Source organism: Ambystoma mexicanum, chromosome 7p (assembly GCF_040938575.1).
Source record: "Ambystoma mexicanum isolate Mex_15411 chromosome 7p, UKY_AmexF1_1, whole genome shotgun sequence".
Classification (NCBI taxonomy): Eukaryota; Metazoa; Chordata; class Amphibia; order Caudata; family Ambystomatidae; genus Ambystoma; species Ambystoma mexicanum.
Genome location: NC_090939.1, coordinates 194,846,563 through 194,865,080, shown reverse-complemented (window position 1 = coordinate 194,865,080; position 18,518 = coordinate 194,846,563). Strand labels below are relative to the sequence as shown.

At 44.8% G+C, this 18,518-nt stretch overlaps 1 protein-coding gene across 3 annotated transcripts in view; it reads right to left on the bottom strand.

The window, feature by feature from the left end:
* The window catches only part of DSCAM (DS cell adhesion molecule), a 1,793,910-nt gene that overhangs the window by 593,574 nt on the left and 1,181,818 nt on the right, over window positions 1-18,518 (bottom strand). For all 3 annotated transcript variants that reach the window (XM_069636048.1, XM_069636050.1, XM_069636049.1), the window contains exon 15: window positions 8,187-8,354. In XM_069636048.1, coding sequence (XP_069492149.1) covers window positions 8,187-8,354 — 168 coding nt within the window. The remainder of the gene's footprint in view (window positions 1-8,186; window positions 8,355-18,518) is intronic.

Here is an 18,518-nt window from a genome sequence, read left to right as displayed (position 1 = left end):
CTACAATGTATTACCCACAAGGCATGGCAAAGCCCAAAATGTAGGGACCAAAATACACTTTTCAGACATTTGCCACGTGGAAACCACCGAAACACGTTGTCAACAACACATGTCCTACCTTTCCATGTTTCCACAGGTGTCCCAACGAAAACAGTACCTCACATGTGTGGGTGCACTGACCTGGGCGCAAAGGGAAAAGGCTAAGCTACTGGTACATCAAACGCCCTGGGGAAGACTGGATTTGGCTTTGTGGACAACCCACAGGTTTGAGCTCTGACTTGCATGAATAGCTGTGAAATGTATTACCCATAAGGCCTGGGTAAGTCCAAAATGTAGGGACAAACAAATTATTAAGACATTTGCCACCAGAAAACCACCAAAACATGCCAGAAAGAACACATGTCCTACTTTGCTACGTTCCTACAGATGTCCCGACAAATTGGTACCTCAGATGTGAGAGTGCACTGATCTGGGCACAAAGGGAAAAGGCCAAAGGGCCTGGAAAGACCACATTTTTACTGTATTTGGTCTTATGAACAACCCACAGATTTGGGGATGGGGTGTCGCAGCCACCAAGGAAAACATGAAACCCCATGCATTTCTGAAAAGAAGACACCCGTGGGAATGCAAAGAGGTCTGACTTGCATGAATCGGCCTAGATTGTATTACCCACAAGGCCCGGCAAAGTCTAGAATTTTGGGAACGAAACACAATTTTCAGACATTTGCCACAGGAAACCACCAAAACACACAGGCAACAACATATGTCCTACCATCTCACGTTCCCACATGTGTCTCAACATAAACGGTACCCTCACATGCGTGGGTGCGCTTACCTGGGTGGAAAAGAAAAAAGGTTGACCGTCCTGAAGTCAAGCCTCACTCCCAGGGAGCACCGTCAAGGTCCCCATCACTCCCCAAAGGCAAAAGCTATGATGCAGCCCAGCCAGAGCTCTAGGACGGCTAGGGGTGATGTCCCCAGCCATGGGCCCCTGTCTTCCATGTGGGTCAACCGTCCCCAAGTCCAGCGGCAGTCCCAGGGAGCCCCTGCAGGGTCCCCATCCATCCCTGGAGGGAAACCTGTAATGCAGCCAGGCCTAAGCTCCAGGATGGCCGGGTGTGATGACCACAACCTTGGACACTTGTCTCCCATGTGGGTCAACTGTCCCCAAGTCCAGCAGCAGTTCCAGCGAGCCCTTGCAGGGTCACCATCCCTCCCCGTAGTGAGAATCTGTAACACAGCATGGCAAGAGCTTCAGGATGGCTGGGTTTGCTGCCCCCAGCCATGGGTGCCTCTTTCCCATGTGGGTCGACCGTCCCCAAGTCCAACGGCTGTTCCAAAGAGCTCCGGCAGGGTCCCCATCCCTCCTTAGAGTGAAAAAGTGTAATGGGTCCCCATCCCTCACTCAAGGGAAAATCTGCGACGCAGCACGGCCAGAGGTCCAGGATGGTCGGGGTGCTTCCCCTGGCCTTGGGCGCTTGTCTCTCATGTGAGTTTCCTGTCCCCAAGACCAGCGGTAGTCCTACGGAGCCCCAACAAGGTCCAGATCCCTCCCTGGAGCAAATATCTATAAGGCAGCGCAGCCAGAGCTCCAGGACAGCTGGGGTGCTGGCGCAGGCTTTGGGTGCCTGTCTCCCATGTGGGTCGACTATCCCCAAGTCAAGCCACTGTCCCAGGCAGCCCCGGCAGGGTACCCATCACTCCCCGGTGGAACAGCTCTAACGTGGCCCAGCCAGAGCTCCAGGACAGCCGGGGGTGCTGCTGCCAGCCTTGGGCACCTGTCTCCCATGTAGGTTGACCATCCACATGTCCAGCAGCATACCTAGGGACACCCGTTAGGGTCCCCATCCCTCCCTGGAGGGAAAAGCTTTAACGCAGCCCAGCCAGAGCTGCAGGAAAGTTGGGGGTGCAGCTTCTGGCCTTGGGCACCTGTCCCCAATGTGGGTTGACCATCCACAAGTCCAGCGGTCGTACCAGCGAGCCCCCGGCAGGGTCTCCATCCCTCACTGGAGCGAAAAGCTGTAACACAAAAGCCAAAGGAGTTATATCTGTACCTTTCCCTGTTTCACCTTAATCATTGGGGGTCACTGTTGTTTTTCTGAATTGCGAGGGCTTTCCAAGTGGCTCTCCCACTATTCATCATTGTACCCCTGTGGGGCAAAGGTCATTTCATCACAACAGCTCCTCAACTTCACCCAGTTTTGGGGGGAGCAAGAAATCTATACAGACAAATACATTTATAATAGAAAATGCCCATTCCTATGGCAAACACATTCCACATCTGCAATTCATTGTTTTCAATAAAGTGCACACAGAACACTGCCGCGGACTCTTGCAATGAGTGCTGGTGCTTGTATTTAATTATGTTGTTTTCACTTCTAATGCTTACTCTTGGATTGGTTATTGGTGGAACACACATTACAGGACAGATCATTGTTACATCTAATGATATGAAGGGCACTTTCACAGGAGTAATTTGGATGCTTGTTGAGACAACACTATCTGCCTCAGAGCACACATGGCACAGGTTAGGTCATTTGAGAGCTCTTTGTAGAGATCTGGGATCCACTGCTATAAAGGAAGCATGTTGGCATAACTGAGACCTCCTTTGGGAGATCATGGGTCCCTTTCATGCTGGCATACCTGAGACCTCTTTTGGGAGATCAGGGATCCCCTTCTATAAATTAAGCAGGCTGGCATACCTGAGACATCTTTTGGGAGATCTGGGATCCCCTTCTATAAATGAAGCAGGCTGGCATACCTGAGACATCTTTTGGGACATCTGGGATCCTGTTCTATAAGGAATTGCAAGTTGGCATACAAGACCTCCTGGCAGCAGTTAAGGGACTTTATGAATCTTTGCATAGGATCATCTGTATGTTCTTGAGAAGGGCCCATTGGTATTGTAGGAGCATATTTGTGTAGTACATGTGGGCATACAAATGAGTAGGTACATTTAAGCACGAGCTTCTAGAGAGTCAGTCAGTCAGTCATCCCTAATCGTCATACTCATCCCCTCTGACCAGTGGCGTTCAATCCCAGCCCAAAGCTCTGCTCTTCCTATTTGACAGGATGCCTCCCTCTTTGCTGGCTTGCACACATGTCGGGAGGTCCCTGCACTCTGATCTCATCCGAGAGATCAGGATATTTGGGGTCTCTCTCCTCTACAGGGGGCGAGGACTCCATTGGGGAGACCCCTGTTCTGGTGGCTTGTACAGAGGCACACCCTGCATAAGTGGACAGCCCATCACCATCACCATGGGGCAACACCTGAGCAGGGACTCGCTCTGACATGCAAAAGCTCCAAAGCTGTGTCTTGGCCGAATAACCTCAGAACCTACATGTTGCCGCACAGAGCACCCCGCCCCTCCCAACGTCTAACTGGGCTGCCACCTACTGAAGCAAGACTCTCACCACAGTTTTTTCAGCGACAGTGGGTGGACATGATGGCACCTTTCCGTCTAGGCCAGTTTGGAGAGCTACCATTATAGGTAAGCAACCCAGGGCCACTCAGTTTAGTGCCATGCCCTGTGTTTTAATATACAAATGATGGCGAAGGTGCTTGGCTAGCTCAGCTAAAAGGTCTCACTCTCCTGTCATGCCTAGCCCCTCGGGTAGGCCCTTAAATCAAATAGCTGACTTTTATTATTGGAAAATATGAAAATAAATGAGGGGCATTTTTTCGCATAAGTAAAGCAGATTTAGAAAACAAATGTTGCCTATTGGTTGGAAATCATGCACCCTAAGAAATGAAGATGTGATCATTTTGCACAGCAATGCACCCCATAGTGCAATTTAATACAAACTGCAAAGAGACAGATGTGGATTCTGTGATATTGGAGCACGCCGTATTTGTTTTTTCACGTATGATCTTAGCATGTATAATTGCCTTTTTTTGCCTGGTTGAAGATTCGCCATTGCATGTTATTATTATTATGCAACTGTTACATTACTTCCACTACCTCTATAATTGCTACTACTACTACTAACAACAATAATAATAACAATAATAATAATAATAACAATAATAATAATAATAATAATAATAATAATAATAATAATAATAATAATAATAATATTAATAGCAATAATAACAGAAATAACAACAGAAATAAGAACAGAAATAATAGCAAAGCAAGTGCTTACAGAGGTAGAGGGTCAGCGATGGAGAAGAACTTGACCCAGCTAACATGGGACGATGGAAAAACAATAACAGAGGATGCTTAATTACACAGAAGGATGGATCAGCAAAAGGCAATGGGGCAAACCCTTCTGCCCCAGACTCAGTGGGACATCAGAGGTGCACGATCATAATAGTACTTCCACTAATACAGTCAAACACATGCATGGAAACTGAAGATTCTAAAGGCTGCTTGAGGGCCATATAGATATATGAATAATAACCATCATTGTGGCCATCCATTTTGTTTCTACCTACTTGTTCTTTTTCGCAGTGGCCATCTTCCGCATCTGGAGCTGCTTTATTCCCGTCTTCATATGTGTTTGAGGGAAAGTATGTCCTCTCCTCAATTGAGGACTTGTGCTTTCTCTGAGTTGGAGCTTTATCTTTACAGAGAATCATGGGCATCTGTGCACTGAAGCGTTAAGGTTTCACCCGCAGCGCTAGAATAAATCCAGCCAGAAGCAGTGTGGGCTTTCATGTGGAAGGGGAGCATTGACTGTGGCAAGGAAGAAGGAGAGAGATAGAAATAGAGCTAGATACTGCATTATGTTTGTGAAGTTATGACTTTATGATTGTATACTACATAACTTAATAAAAATTATTAAAATAAAAAAAAAAGAAATAGAGCTAGAGACTAGAGATGAGTGCTAGCGTAATACAGTCTGGGGCTGCTGGATCAGTAAATGACCAATCAGTGGCATGAGCAGATGGATATATCCAAGTGTCTCATGCTTGCACCCCTTCTTGGGGGGCATGTGCCATGCCGGCACTCACTCACTCACTATCCGCTCTCCATCAACATGCAGAAGAAGAATTGTGTGGCTAGTTTCATGCTTTTGGTCCAGACTCTGCCTCTTTCTACACAATTTTGGGATGTGACCGCAGTCCTTCAGAAGGGTCGTGGTCTATAAAGAACTGTCCCTCAAAGACCCACATCATTTCCCCCACAATTGCGCCATCTCAATGTCACTGGGCCTAGTAAGATCGTTGTCTTCGTCTTCCCTCTGTTCCCCCCCCTGCCTCGTCGCGCCTTGAAACACTTGTGTATAGGCGCGTTATAAATGCCATATCGTATAATTGAAAAATACGACTCTGTATCCCTTCCTGAACTTCTGTTGTAAAGTGGTTCAGTTCCCTCTCTTCCTTGAGCATCATCCATGCAAAGGGCTCGCAGCTACTTTTCACCATTGAAACAAAGCTGGCCAATGACTGCAGTCAAACCCTGTAAGACACATGGGCCTAAGTACACCTAGTGGTGTCCCGGTGAGCCCCTACACTCAAGTTGATTCATATCCAAGTGTTCTTCAATGATATTAGCCACAGATGTGGGCTTAGCACCAAAGCCCATTGCATTTTATTACACATTGTACATCTGAGTGAATTGAAGCGATTCGAAATAAACTGTACCTCAGAAGACGGCCACGTATTCAAGGTGATAAGATGTTATTCTGCACCCAGACCCGTCCCCCCCCCACACTCCACCCTGAGAATTTGGCCACTATCTAGATTGCTAAAGCACATCGACCAACATTCTAATGAAACACTATCATACTATTTTGAGAAGCAGGCCCAGTCTCCACCGCAGAGCCTTGACGAAGCTCCTGACACTAAGATACTGTAAATCCTTTCGTAAAGGAATGGAAGGAGCAGACATGTAAAGTCAGAAGTCATTCAGAATTCATGAACTTACCTAACATTAGGAGCTGGTCCAGTGGGTGCCCATATAATACTGCTCTGCATTCCATCCTCTCAGCATTGAACTGCTAGAGCCCACATACGATGGCTCCCTTTTAGAGTGGATGAGAACCATCCAAAGTAGTGGCCCTGAGTCAAAGGTGAGGGCCTCCAGTGATGGCGAAGGTCACCTAACACTGAAAACAGCGTGATTGTATGGGCTGTAACACTATTACAACGTGTGCAGGGAGAATACAGGGGATCCGAGCCACAGCTTCATGTGACACAGCTAGTCTTTGTCCAGTGTACACACGTCACAAAGAGAAACTTGGAATGCAGGCTTTACTAGAGGTTAGAGCCCTCATTCAAAGTTTGCTGATTGGATAGAGAGCTCGAAACAGTGGAAAGAACAAAGGAGGGGCATCAAATGCAGGCTTCTGCTGGTGGTTAGAGTCTGGATCCCACGATTTCTGATCACCTAAAGATATGAAAGCATGCTCTCATGCACATGAACAGTCTACAAAAAAAACAAACCACCTATTAAGGGGAGAAGAAAATGGTGAGCCTGAAATGTGGCTGTGTATCACTTCAACTGGCACATTCACAACACTGTAGATCTTCCCATACCATGCCTTCACCATTGATGTCGTACACAGAAAGGAAGACAGCCTGCTCAACAGAACTCAGACAGCCTGATAATTAACTGGGAAACTACAGAATTCTCAATACTGTAGCACTCTCTGGCCATCCTCTTGCTACAGTAAAGATGCATGTCCATACGATGCTGCAACCAAACTGCTCTTTCCTCTCCTGCTCTGTACCTCCCAACCCTTCTTATTTCCAAAGTGACCATAACACAGCATAAGGCACACAACAACAACCCCTAAACAAATGTAAAATGTCGACGCTCCCTGCGCGCTTCCTCCACAATCACACCATTGTGCATGCACGCATCATCTGTCCCTGCCTCGCATCTCTGGAACTCACTCCCAAAAATGGAAAACGTGGTTTGCTTCTGTAAATTAATTGAAGCCTATATATTTTAAGCAAGCCCACTCCTCTCCATCCTACTGTCAACATAGCAACCTACTCCCCCAGGACCCAACAGTAATATACAGTTGTGAGAAATTAACAAAACATTGGCTAGCTTCATGAACATCTGACCTATTGTAGGTTCACAAATAACCCTTCATTGAAAATAAATCAATTCACTTGATCCAAACTAACCAAATCACACGTGTTGATTTGTGCTAGGTATCCAACTTGAGCCAACATTTAATGTGGACAGTCTTTGTGATGAAATGTTTAGTTGATGAGACGTTTTGCGCTTTTTTGCAAGACTGCTTGAGCAAATAAAATAGGAAAGGGGAGCATACTGCTGGCGTCTGTGTCTTTAATAGAATCAAGACTTTACTGCAAGCAATCTTGGAAAATCTATATTATGTGAATTACCATCCACCAAACCCAGGAATAGCTTATCTTTGAAGATTACACTGCCACCAGGATATTAATAACTCATTATTGTGTGGTTTTGGAACAGTGGTGCAGGCTTTAAATGCAGCCTCTGTGCTAATGTGACGTGGCTGTCACATCAGCTGTCAAAGGAGCACCTGTGACCTCTGAATCCGCTCTGTGCCCCTGGAGAGCATGTGCTGCAGATCAGGAGAATGTTGCAGCAGAGCACATGTGTCACTATGTTTTTGGCATGGAACTTAATGAAAGGGGAGTCTGGTTAGCAGACCAGCCTTTCTTAAAATAGAATTGGATGCATCTTTTTATTTATTAGATAATAATAAAAAAATCAACACAGCTAGGAGTTCTACACCCTTGCCAAATGGCAATTCCGCACAGTCGTAGTGATGTACACATTTCTCACCCACTATTCTGCTCATGTGTAAAGTATTAGTTCTGCTAGAATTCTATGGAGAACCTTTGATCAATTCCCAATCTCTATGGTTATTTCACGTTGCAATTGACCAGTTATATCATGCACATGTGACAATGTCAACATACCATCTCTACACCAGAAAGAAAAGTTAACATTATTTGTAATCACTTGATCCTACTACCATTGGGAGCCATGCCGTCTAAACTGCTATGCTATGTTCCCACAGAAAGGCAATAGAAGTAACCCCACAGCATGGTGGGGCCTCATCACTGAGGTGCAGCTCAATTGTTCAGGCTCAGCAGTCTGATCTGGACTCCTCCACTTCGGGCAGAGGAATTGACAGTGGTTATGAATAATTCAGAGCTTCTCATCCATCACCGTGCAGAGTGTATAGTAGAATGCCACACCTTTCTGTAGCAAACAATGTGAAATGAAAGCTACCTGCTTCGTCGGTGGTGATGGTCAGCTCATTGCTGGCCTCGCTCTTTCCGATGCGGTTTTTGGCATACATTCGAATGTTGTAGGTGGATGATGGATGGAGGTCTATGATGGTGGCCTGGTTCAGCTGAGGGGAGACATCTTTGGTTCTCTGAACTGAATCCCACGAGTCTGCAGAGCAAGAGTGGAAGGAGAATGAGAAAGTCTTCTTGCAATTCAAAAGTTCAGCATCACAATCCTCAAGTACAACCAGTCTTCAGAAATAATCTCCTGTTTGCATTTGACAGAATCACTCTTACAAGAGCTGGCTGCTGGTTCACAGAAAATAGGTGTTGATGGGAAATGAAGTCCTGCAGACCCATTTGCAACTTACTACCATGACAAAAACCCTTCCTGCTCGTCCCATCCCACATCAGCTTTTCACCATTGGGGATGCTGTGTGCTGTCATGAGGGCATTCAACTTGTACATTTATCTGTCCATGTATGAAAAACATTTCACAATAGAACTCATGCCCCTCCCACTCACCCACAAGGCCACCATTGTGTAAACATGTATTAAGATTAGGCCTCAGTACAGGAAACAATTCTTCAACTTGAACTAACATAATTAAGGCTTCCAGTTTTCTGTTTTTACCGATTTTTACACATAAATACAGATAGAAATCCACCTGCTTTCTGTTTGTATTCATTTATTAAAATTAAAAAAAAACATAAAGACAGGTCTTTCTGTCTGGTTCTCTATGATGTCACTCATACATCGCAGGCCAACCACATTGCAGATTGGCAACATGGAGAGTGTAAAAGCTGTATAAGAATAGCATTAAAGTTCTTCAAATTGCTGACAGCATACATCTTAAGGCAGCACCAGTCACAGGAGCAACATGAAGCTAGCATTTCTTTCCTATATGGCTGCGTGTGTGCTTTAATAAATGCATTTTTTTTAGAATACATGCAGAAAAATGCTGGTTGCGAATAATCTTCTTATATGACAACAAAGAAATGTGGATAAATCCAGAAAAAAGGACCTAAAATAAATATGGATGAATACAGATGGAAATGGCAGAAAAATGAATACCATAAAACCGTAATCCTTAATTATAATACATTCTAACGACAGAGTGGCGCCCGTACTCTAAAACGCAGAGGTGCTGAATTTCATTGTAAACTGTCTCCCAGTAAAAGCAAGTTGGAGAACCCATTTTTGCTGTGAATTAAGACATCTGGATGAGTCTGTTACTGTTCTCTAAGGATTTACTCGTGATTAGTTATATGCTTAAGCAAATATGTACAGGAATGTCCCTTTAAGTAATTAAACAAGTGCACTTGCAAGAGGGTCTACTGTGTACTGCATTCAACCCAGAGACACACATGCCACAATAATAGAGTTGCAATCGTAATAAAGTGTGGGCTCAAACAAGGATGCCCACTAGCGTCCATGCTCTACAACTTTTATATCCTGGACGTTAAAGACTGTCTGGAACCACCAAAAGCTTGTTCTCCTAAAGTAGGAGAAACAAAAATATGTCATCTACTATATGCAGATGATCTCATAGTGTTGGACAAAACCCCAATTGGGCTACAGAGGAAACTGGAAGCCTTAAACATTCATTTGAAAGAAATCAAACAAAAAATTAATCCAGAAAAATCAGTCATAATGATAATCGCAAAACCAGGTTTTACTTCCAAGAAAGTTTTCAAATGGCACATAGAGAATGAAGCAATAAAAATAGTGAAAGACACAAAATACCTAGGAGCAATCGTGAGTCTGAATTGGACTGAGCAACCCTGGATTGATCATCTACAGAGAAAAATAGATCAATTAACATCACAGGCATTAATATTAAAAAGAAAGTTCTGCAAATTTTCCATTCGCCCGATTGTAGAATTTTACAACGCTAAAGTAATCCCTACCGTAACATACGCGGGAGAAACGGCCTTGAGGATCCCGTGGGAAACGTGGGACAAACTTGAAGCCAGATTCTGGCGTAAATTGCTGAAAATCCCTATATGTGTACCAATAAGCATTATATGGCACGAGCTGGGTTTATATTCTATGCAAGCTCGAATAGTCTGGAAAACATTGGCCACCTATAGAAAAATCTCAATAGAAGATTGTCCAAAACAGTATCAAATACTAAAGAAGGAAGGAGGAGGAATTTCCTTTTGGCCTTTGGACGAATGGAAACTAAAATGCAAGGAACTATTGCAAAACATGAACGTATCAATGAGTGCCCTATGTCAACATCCGAAGAGAGTAAAGTTTCTCCTGCTATCAATTGATTGGGCAGAAACAGAACGTGCGAGAGTGAATTCGAGTCATCATACCTTGTCCAAAATGATAACTAAATGCCCACAGACACTGCCAGGATATCTACAAAAAAGCGGCAATCAGAAGCATAGAGACCTAATAATGCACTTCCGTTTGAACATCCTAAGAACAAGGACAAACCTGGTCAGATACGGCCAGGCAAAAGAAAAGCTTTGTAGATTATGCAAACAAGAAGATGAAACGACTCGACACCTAATCATGTTTTGCCAAGAGCTCACAACCGAAAGGGGATGCCTATTACAACCAATACTGTCTCCAGCATACGATCTAGATTCTGACCTATGGTGGTCAGCCCTATACGACAATCCAAATAGGAAAACTACTAAAGCCTTAGGGATCTTTCTTGAATCAATGCTAAAGAAACTTGAAATGGTGCAAAAACATAACGGACAAAATTTGGTTAACACACAGCCAAACCTGGATCAAATCTGATGCAGAACTAAGAAAGAAACACAACAATAGGTTTGGCTTGTGCATGTGGATGAGGGAAACATTTGTTTATAAGCAAAAGTTTGTATTTTTTACGCTGAAAGCTTTAAATAAAAAAATAAAAAAAATAACAGAGTTTTCAGTCTTTCTAGGTTTAAACAACATTGCTTTTGAAAGCTGTTCAGTTTGATTTGCCTATTCGAGTTGGAGAGGTGTGTGATCCTGAACCTGGAACACTGGGTGTAAGCAAGAGGGTTAGAGCATGTACATGCACACACAGAAACATCAGAAGGCACATTCAGAAGTATGTGATGTGTATTTTTTACATGTTATTTAATTTTAATTTTCACAACTAACTCCTGAGACTGGGAGATTCCTCCTATTGTTGAAATCATGTTGCAGGTACTTTAAGTACAATCTTTCATGGGCTGGTTCCATGGGCCCAGTACCCCTCATCACAATAGAGGTCATCTGCTCTTTGAGGCTACCTGACTCCTAGAGCAGAGAGATACAAAAAGTTGCCCAGAGGCGTGGTATTCTTCTAAGTACGAAGGCTTTGAATTGTGCAGTATTCTGCATCACAAGTAGCATAGTCCCAGCGGAACTATGCCGAGAAGGTACCATCGTCCTTACTATGTTAATGTTAAAAGATATTTGTACCGCGCACTATCACCAGCGGAGTGGTTCCCTGGGCACTATGAACAAGTAAATCGTCATTAGTCCAAATGACCTCATGTTAGGGACATTGCCATGGGGAAAGTCCTGCAGGCAACCATCACCTAGTTTCCCATTGACAATATATGGCTCTATTAACGCATGAATGTCCTGAGGAGTGTATGCTGTGTCTTCAAATTGGTTATAAGTAACATGAGCAAAACGCCTTGATTTCGAAATGGGATTAGACAATTCCTTCTTGAAAAATATAGATGGGAGCAGGGCAGGAGACAGGTAGAGGGGTGGGACGTGGCAGCCACACAGGCCCCTCGCTCCCTCATAAATGCAAAGTGAGTTTGATGCAAAAAAAGGGCAAAATCGAAAAAAACAAAACTCAAACTTACTTGCTTGGGAAGAAATAACTTAAAACCAGCTTGACATTTACAGTGACTAAAGTTCGGATGTAAAGACATTACAACGACCAATACCAGAACACAATAGGGCACCGATGGCACAGATGCAAACATGTGGATACGGTTCCAATTTTGGAGGCCTGGATACTAATCTCAGTTTGCACTTGTCCCAACTTGTGTGATCGTGGACATGTAGAGTTTTTCTTACTTTATTTCACCTTTCTAATTTTCAGAATGTGAGAGTTCTTAGAGTGAATGGCCACCATTATAAAGCACTGTAAACACAATTCAGCCTACAAGCAATGGTCTGTGTTGTTGTGCTAAACATGACTCCCCCTCACTAAATCCTAGTATGGGTAATCTTAAATCAAAACGTGACTCGGTATTGATAACCTGCAGGAAGATTCCTGCATGGATCTTTGAGATCACGGATTTCATTTTTATCATGTTTTTATTTTATTTATTGAACAAACAACTACAGACAAGTTTCGCCATGTTGTAACCATGATACAGATGCATATCAATGTAGTCATTTCTCTGGGTTGTCAACATTCCTCCCCATTCTCAGTTACTCATCAGGCCACCGCGTCCCACAACATTTCCTGCCGACCAGTCTGCGTGGACCCTTCTCAGATTTGTCCCTCCAAGTACCTGTGGCAGGTCTCCAGTCAAGTATGTACATTCAACGGGACTCATCTACTTCAGGGGTGAACATGCTTTGCATCAGAGTGTTCCGTCTTCAATCCCCTCACTCTTTTCATGCATTCCCTTCTGCAGCGCTTTAGGCCACACTGCCGTCTCCGCTAGAGACCATTGTCTTAAATCCGCCCACCAGGCATCTATTCAAGGGCCATTGGCCGATTTCCACGCCATAGCAATTCTACGTTTTGCTAATACACAGACCAGATCCTTCATTTTAGTGAGGTGAGCGCAGTGGTCGAAGTGAGCGGGAGCGGTCGGGAGCGGTGCTCCTCTACTTCTTTTAATTAAGTTTTACCGTTCCTATACTTTTATTTTAAAAAGAAACCGTTCCGGAACGGTTTCGTTTTAAAATAAAAGTGTAGGAAGAGGTTGGAACTTGCACTTTCAGTGCACTGCACAGGACGTTTCCTTAAAGTGCCGGGACATGTGTTTCTGGGGGTTTTATTGTGAGGGGGCGCGGCGATGGGGTCTGTGGGCAGCGGTGCAGGTCAGTAGGGAACATAGTTCCACTACTTGTTTTCCCACACTTCGACCACTGGGTGAGCGTTGTGCCTCCCGCACCTAGGGAACAATCCCAGCAAGCAATATTCTGGGGACCACATCTGCATCTGGATGCCTACCCATGCCTCCTTCTCCACTATGACCCCCCCCAAAATTTCCGGATTACAGGGCACACCCAAAACATATGCATCAAGTCCGCTCCTTCCCATGTGCATCTTGGGCAGGTCTGGTCCCCTGTTCCGCTATGGGAGACAGCCTGGGTGGAGTCATACTTGCTCTATGGATAGCCTACAATTGGGTGAGTTTAAATCTGGCGCTCCTTGATACTTGTTTGGTGTAGAGCAGTGCCCTCTCACATTCTGCGTCAGTAAAAGTTATCCCTATATCTACCTCCCACTCGCTGCGCATATTCAGCTCTGTTGTTCCCAAACTGCTTAAAATAAGATCATATAATCTGCAGACCATGTGTCCCCCATCTGCCACATCATACATAGTGTCCAATTTCTCATTGGTTCCTAGCAGTCATCTCCTCCCAATTCTGCGGCTCATGCTTAAATGTACCAGGAACTGACACTGGTGGATGTCATATTCGCTGACCAGGGTCTGAAAAGCTGTTATTTTATCATCTTTTACCAGATCCTTAACCGTAGCTACTCCTTTGTCTTCCCAATGTCTTCTTTACTGTCCCAATGCGCCCCACTGTTCCCGAACGATGCCCCTTAAGAGGACATGCACCGAGCAGGGATCTGGCCTACCTAGGAATTTCCAAATTCTGCTCTATGTATCTCTGTCCAGCCGCAGCAGTTGTGAAGGTCACCCACAGTACTTCTTTCAGAAAATATCACCTCAGCATGGACTGTAGCAACAAGGTGTCCTGGGAGGCTTCCTCTCCTAACCAGCGGACTATGTTCTGCAACTGTCCTGGTAGATAGTAGCACTCAAAATGGGGCACTATCATCCCACCCACAGTATAGTCTCTCTGCAGACTGCTCGGGGCAATTCTGTTTCTTTCCCCTTGCCACAGGAATTCCCGCATCATCGCGTTCAGCCTTTGGAAGAAGTCTACAGGAATGCTGTAAGGCACGTTGGTAAAGCAATACAGGAGGACTGGGAGTACAACCATCTTTAGGAGAGCCAGTGGCATTCCGAGAGGCAGCCTCCTCTGGGCAGGGTCGCCGAGTACGCGGGTGCTCCGGGGCCCGGGCATCCACCGGCAGAATGAAGTCAGGGCTGAGCCCCCCCCTGGAGGGAAGAGACGCAGTATGGATGGCCCTTTGTTCCATCCATACTGTGTCTCTCTCTGGCAGCCCGGGTAGAAGCCGGGAAAAAAACGATGTTTAAAATTGAGGGACAGATGCAAAGGGAGAGGCTCTTGCTTTGCATCTGTCCCTCAATTTCTAAAAATCGTTTTGGGTTGAGTATACTTATATACCCCTGGTGCACAGATGTAGAGGTACAGCCAACCCAAAACGATTTTTAGAAATGGAGGCACAGATGCAAAGCAAGGCTGTCCCTCAATTTCTAAAAATCGTTTTTAGTTGGATGTATTTGTATATCTGTGCACCCCTCTTGCATTGCATTTGCTGAGGGAGGTGGCAGGGAGAGGGCAAATGAGACTGTTTACATGTCTCTGAGTGTGTACGTGGTGAGGGTGAACGATATGCTATGGGCGGGGAATGGAGGCGTTGAGGGAGGTAACTCCCCTGAATTCTAAGGAAGATAACAGCGTGGGAGAGGGTGGGAGTGAGGGGTGAGGTGGGATCACCTTCTTGGGGGGGGGGGTTTAGCGGGGCAGGGGGCAGTAGAATGTGATCATTCGGCCTTTTGAAGACCACACAAATTGGCTGAAATAAATCGGTCGTTTTTGTATTTGTTCTTAAAAATGCAGAATTATCATAGAACCCAGTATGGACCTTGCCATACTGTTGACCTTGTTCAGTGTAATAGCATTCAATGGGACAGTACTTTCAGAGCCTAATGGTGCAGAACTAATGGGCTTCTAATTTTTAAAGAGACATTAACAGCACTTCTCAGCAGAGCTGTGTAATCTATTTTCTACTAGAGCTGCCATATTTGAAATGGGGCAATGCTGGTACTCCTCAGTTAGCTCGCTAAGCAGGGCTTCTATAATTGTAATACTATGCGTTTGTTGAGGCAATGCTAGTTCATCTTAGTGGGGCTGCTACACTTTCGATGGGACAACATCAGCACTTCTCAGTTGTGCTGCTACACTCTTATTGACAAGGCCCAGCACTTCTCAGCAGATTTATTTATTTTAATTTTAAATGGTTATTTATAATGCGCATAATATACCCAGAGGTTTCTAGGTGCGGACATAGGGATCGAACCTGTGTTGCTCCATGTCGTCCTGCTTCCAAGGCGAGCACGTTGCCCCTGAGCTATCCTCCCGAGACTCTGAAGATCTGAAGTACATTTAATGATACTGAACCAGAACTATTGAGCAATTCTAACATCATCTTCATCAGAATAACTCAACACTGTTGTGGTTATACAAGAGCTAATGTATTTAAAGGGATGGAATTACTCAGAATATAGCAGCACTATTCAATAACCCAAAGTGCGAAATAGTACACTTCTCACCATTGGGACAGTACTGCCACTTCTCACAGAGGCTTCACACCTTTTATGGGGCATCACTGATCCAGCCTACTGGACAGCTTCGCTGTTATTGGCACTTCTCAATAGGACTGCTATACTTCAATAGGAAATGATCAACACTACCCTGCAGAGAATTGCATCCTCTTGATGCAGCACTTGAAGCAGCACTTGAACCCACCACAGCTGCTTTATTTGTAATGGCAATGTGCGTGTACTTCTCAGCCACTTTGCTTTACATTCAAACAGACAGAATAGTCATTTCTCAGCAGGACTGAAACACTATACCATTGTGTTCTGTATTTTGAGTGCTTCTTCACCACCAATGTGTCTTCATGGCACTCTCCCAGTGTCTAAATAGTCGATCTGGCTACATTCAATTGGCAACAGGCATGTCCTGAGCTGCCTGCTGTCCATAAAATGCTGCTCGGGATGTTGGAAGCCGTGATGGCGCAAGGGATAGAAGGCTCGAGCCTGTAGGATAGCAGAATCAGCAGGGTCTTAAAACCTGCTCACTCATTCTGGAGTGAGGGGACATGGGGCAAAATGAGCCTGATCCCACAAACAGGGGGTTGTTAGCCCTTTATATCTCCTAATTGAAAGAATGAGCTCTCTCAGACACAAGTTATCACCCCTGCAGACACAACGAATGAATATGGTATGCATCTAAAGATCGAGAAAACTGGAGTGAGAATTCAGAGTGTTTTAACAGAAATATAATTGTCTTCCCAAATGGGAGACTGACTCCATTAATATACATGGGTCACTGAGATGACCAAGAGTGAAACTGTACATTCAGTTGTGAGATTACCAGCAACGGATATACTATGCTCCAAGGAGTGAGGTGCCCACTCAATATATCACACTGTTTAAAGGTGTGAGACCCATCCTGAATGCTTGCCCAAAGAGCCTTGGCCAGAGTTTCACACTGAAGAAGTGAGCATGTGATCCGGGGTCTGCAGCCCACACACTCGCATGGTATTCCCATGCATCCACTTGCAAGATTTGCACCAAATTAGTGAGATTGTGCTTCAGGGTAGGAGGCACACACACAGTCTTTTCTCTGAGGTTTGACACACTCACAGGATGGGATGGCATTTAGTTCCATCCTAGTTGTGTTGCTCTGCCTTTTGAGGGCTACTGCAACCTGGATGATTATAGAGGGGTGGGGAAGGGGCAGTGTTGGCCTACTGGGATTCAACTGGAAGGCTTAAACCTCCTTCTTGCTTCACTTTAGTATATGCAGTACATGCTAGCCAATGTTTCCACTGTTCTGCGCCCCCACAAACCCCTCGCGCCAAGTTGGCAACTACGTGCAAATGCGGTCATATAACTGCTGGTGATGTCACTTCCTATATTTGGGCACCCCCCGGGAAATTCATAAGTCGGCCCCTTCCTGCCTCCGGGACCTCATGGAGCTGGCTACGCTATCCATAGCTTTCTACGTATTATTCTTATGCGAGTCCACTGGGTCACAGATTAATGCCTATGTAGAGGAGCCTCTGCATGAAACTTTGCCCCCTACCTCCCATATGTTGGAAGCCTGAGATTGTGCCGTGTCTGACACCAGCAGTTGTGCCACTACCGCAATGTATGCTCGAAAGAAGAAACACATTGAAACAACCCTATCGAATGTATCCCCGAAGGGACGACAATTTGAGGGAGGAACTCACTGAAGGAATATGAAAAAAGAGCAAAGAAAGAAGTCTGTGACATCATAAGAGAGTATGAACGACGTCCCAGGATACTGGCTGAAGATGAAATGGATGGATCCTACAGAAACTAATGATGAAGTAAAGATTCAAGTGAACATTTAAATATGAAAAGAAGATTACACGTGCACAAAGTGCTGCAGAGAATCAACCGTTCAACAATTGTACAGATGCTGAAACGCAAGGTAGACCAAATCATCATAGAAGCTGGCTATACATAGTAAATAGAATGCAGGCAAAGCCGCCACTGTATAAAAGCTGGACATCGGTATCATGAATTTAGTAAGCCTGAACCCATGAAGCGGAAAGGGAAAATTGTGTTGCAGCAAGAAAAAGCTAAATGGTAGAGCTGCATGTCGAGAGTGTCTGGCCTGGAGTCAAGACTGAAGCAGCCAATGTCAGTTATCTATTCTGAAAAGATGTGAACATGCAAGGATGAATTATCTCTTGTTAAGGTACAAAGAAAGAACACCAAGTGTGTCAAGTTGTATTCATTTCAGACATTTAAAACCTGCAAAATGGACCAAATCATGGTCTCCCGTCACGTGAGTCAAGGATGAAAATAGAGGTGAACTTGGAGTCCCAGAACACGATACTGAGTGCGCCCACTCCCATGTATTCTCAGAGACAAGGATATTTTGCAAGGCCAAGTTCAAAGACAATCTTCTTGGCAGAAGGCTTAGGTGATGAGAGATGCTGGGCTAATTGGGTGGGGATGTAGAGTCAGGCCCACCTCCTTGCACCTGGGTCTGGAATTACGTGCTGCTAAGTGAACCAATGTTCCAGACATGGCACAAGTGTGCTAACCAATTGTAGTGGTCCATATAATGAAAGACCTTATAGTTTGAAGACCAGTGAGAAACCGTGTATCTAATGTGTCTGAAGATTACATGTTTTAGAGGTAGGCATATGTTGTCCACCTGACAGTGGGCAACCAATCAAAATCCTAGTTCCTATAGATAATTTACTTAGATGTTC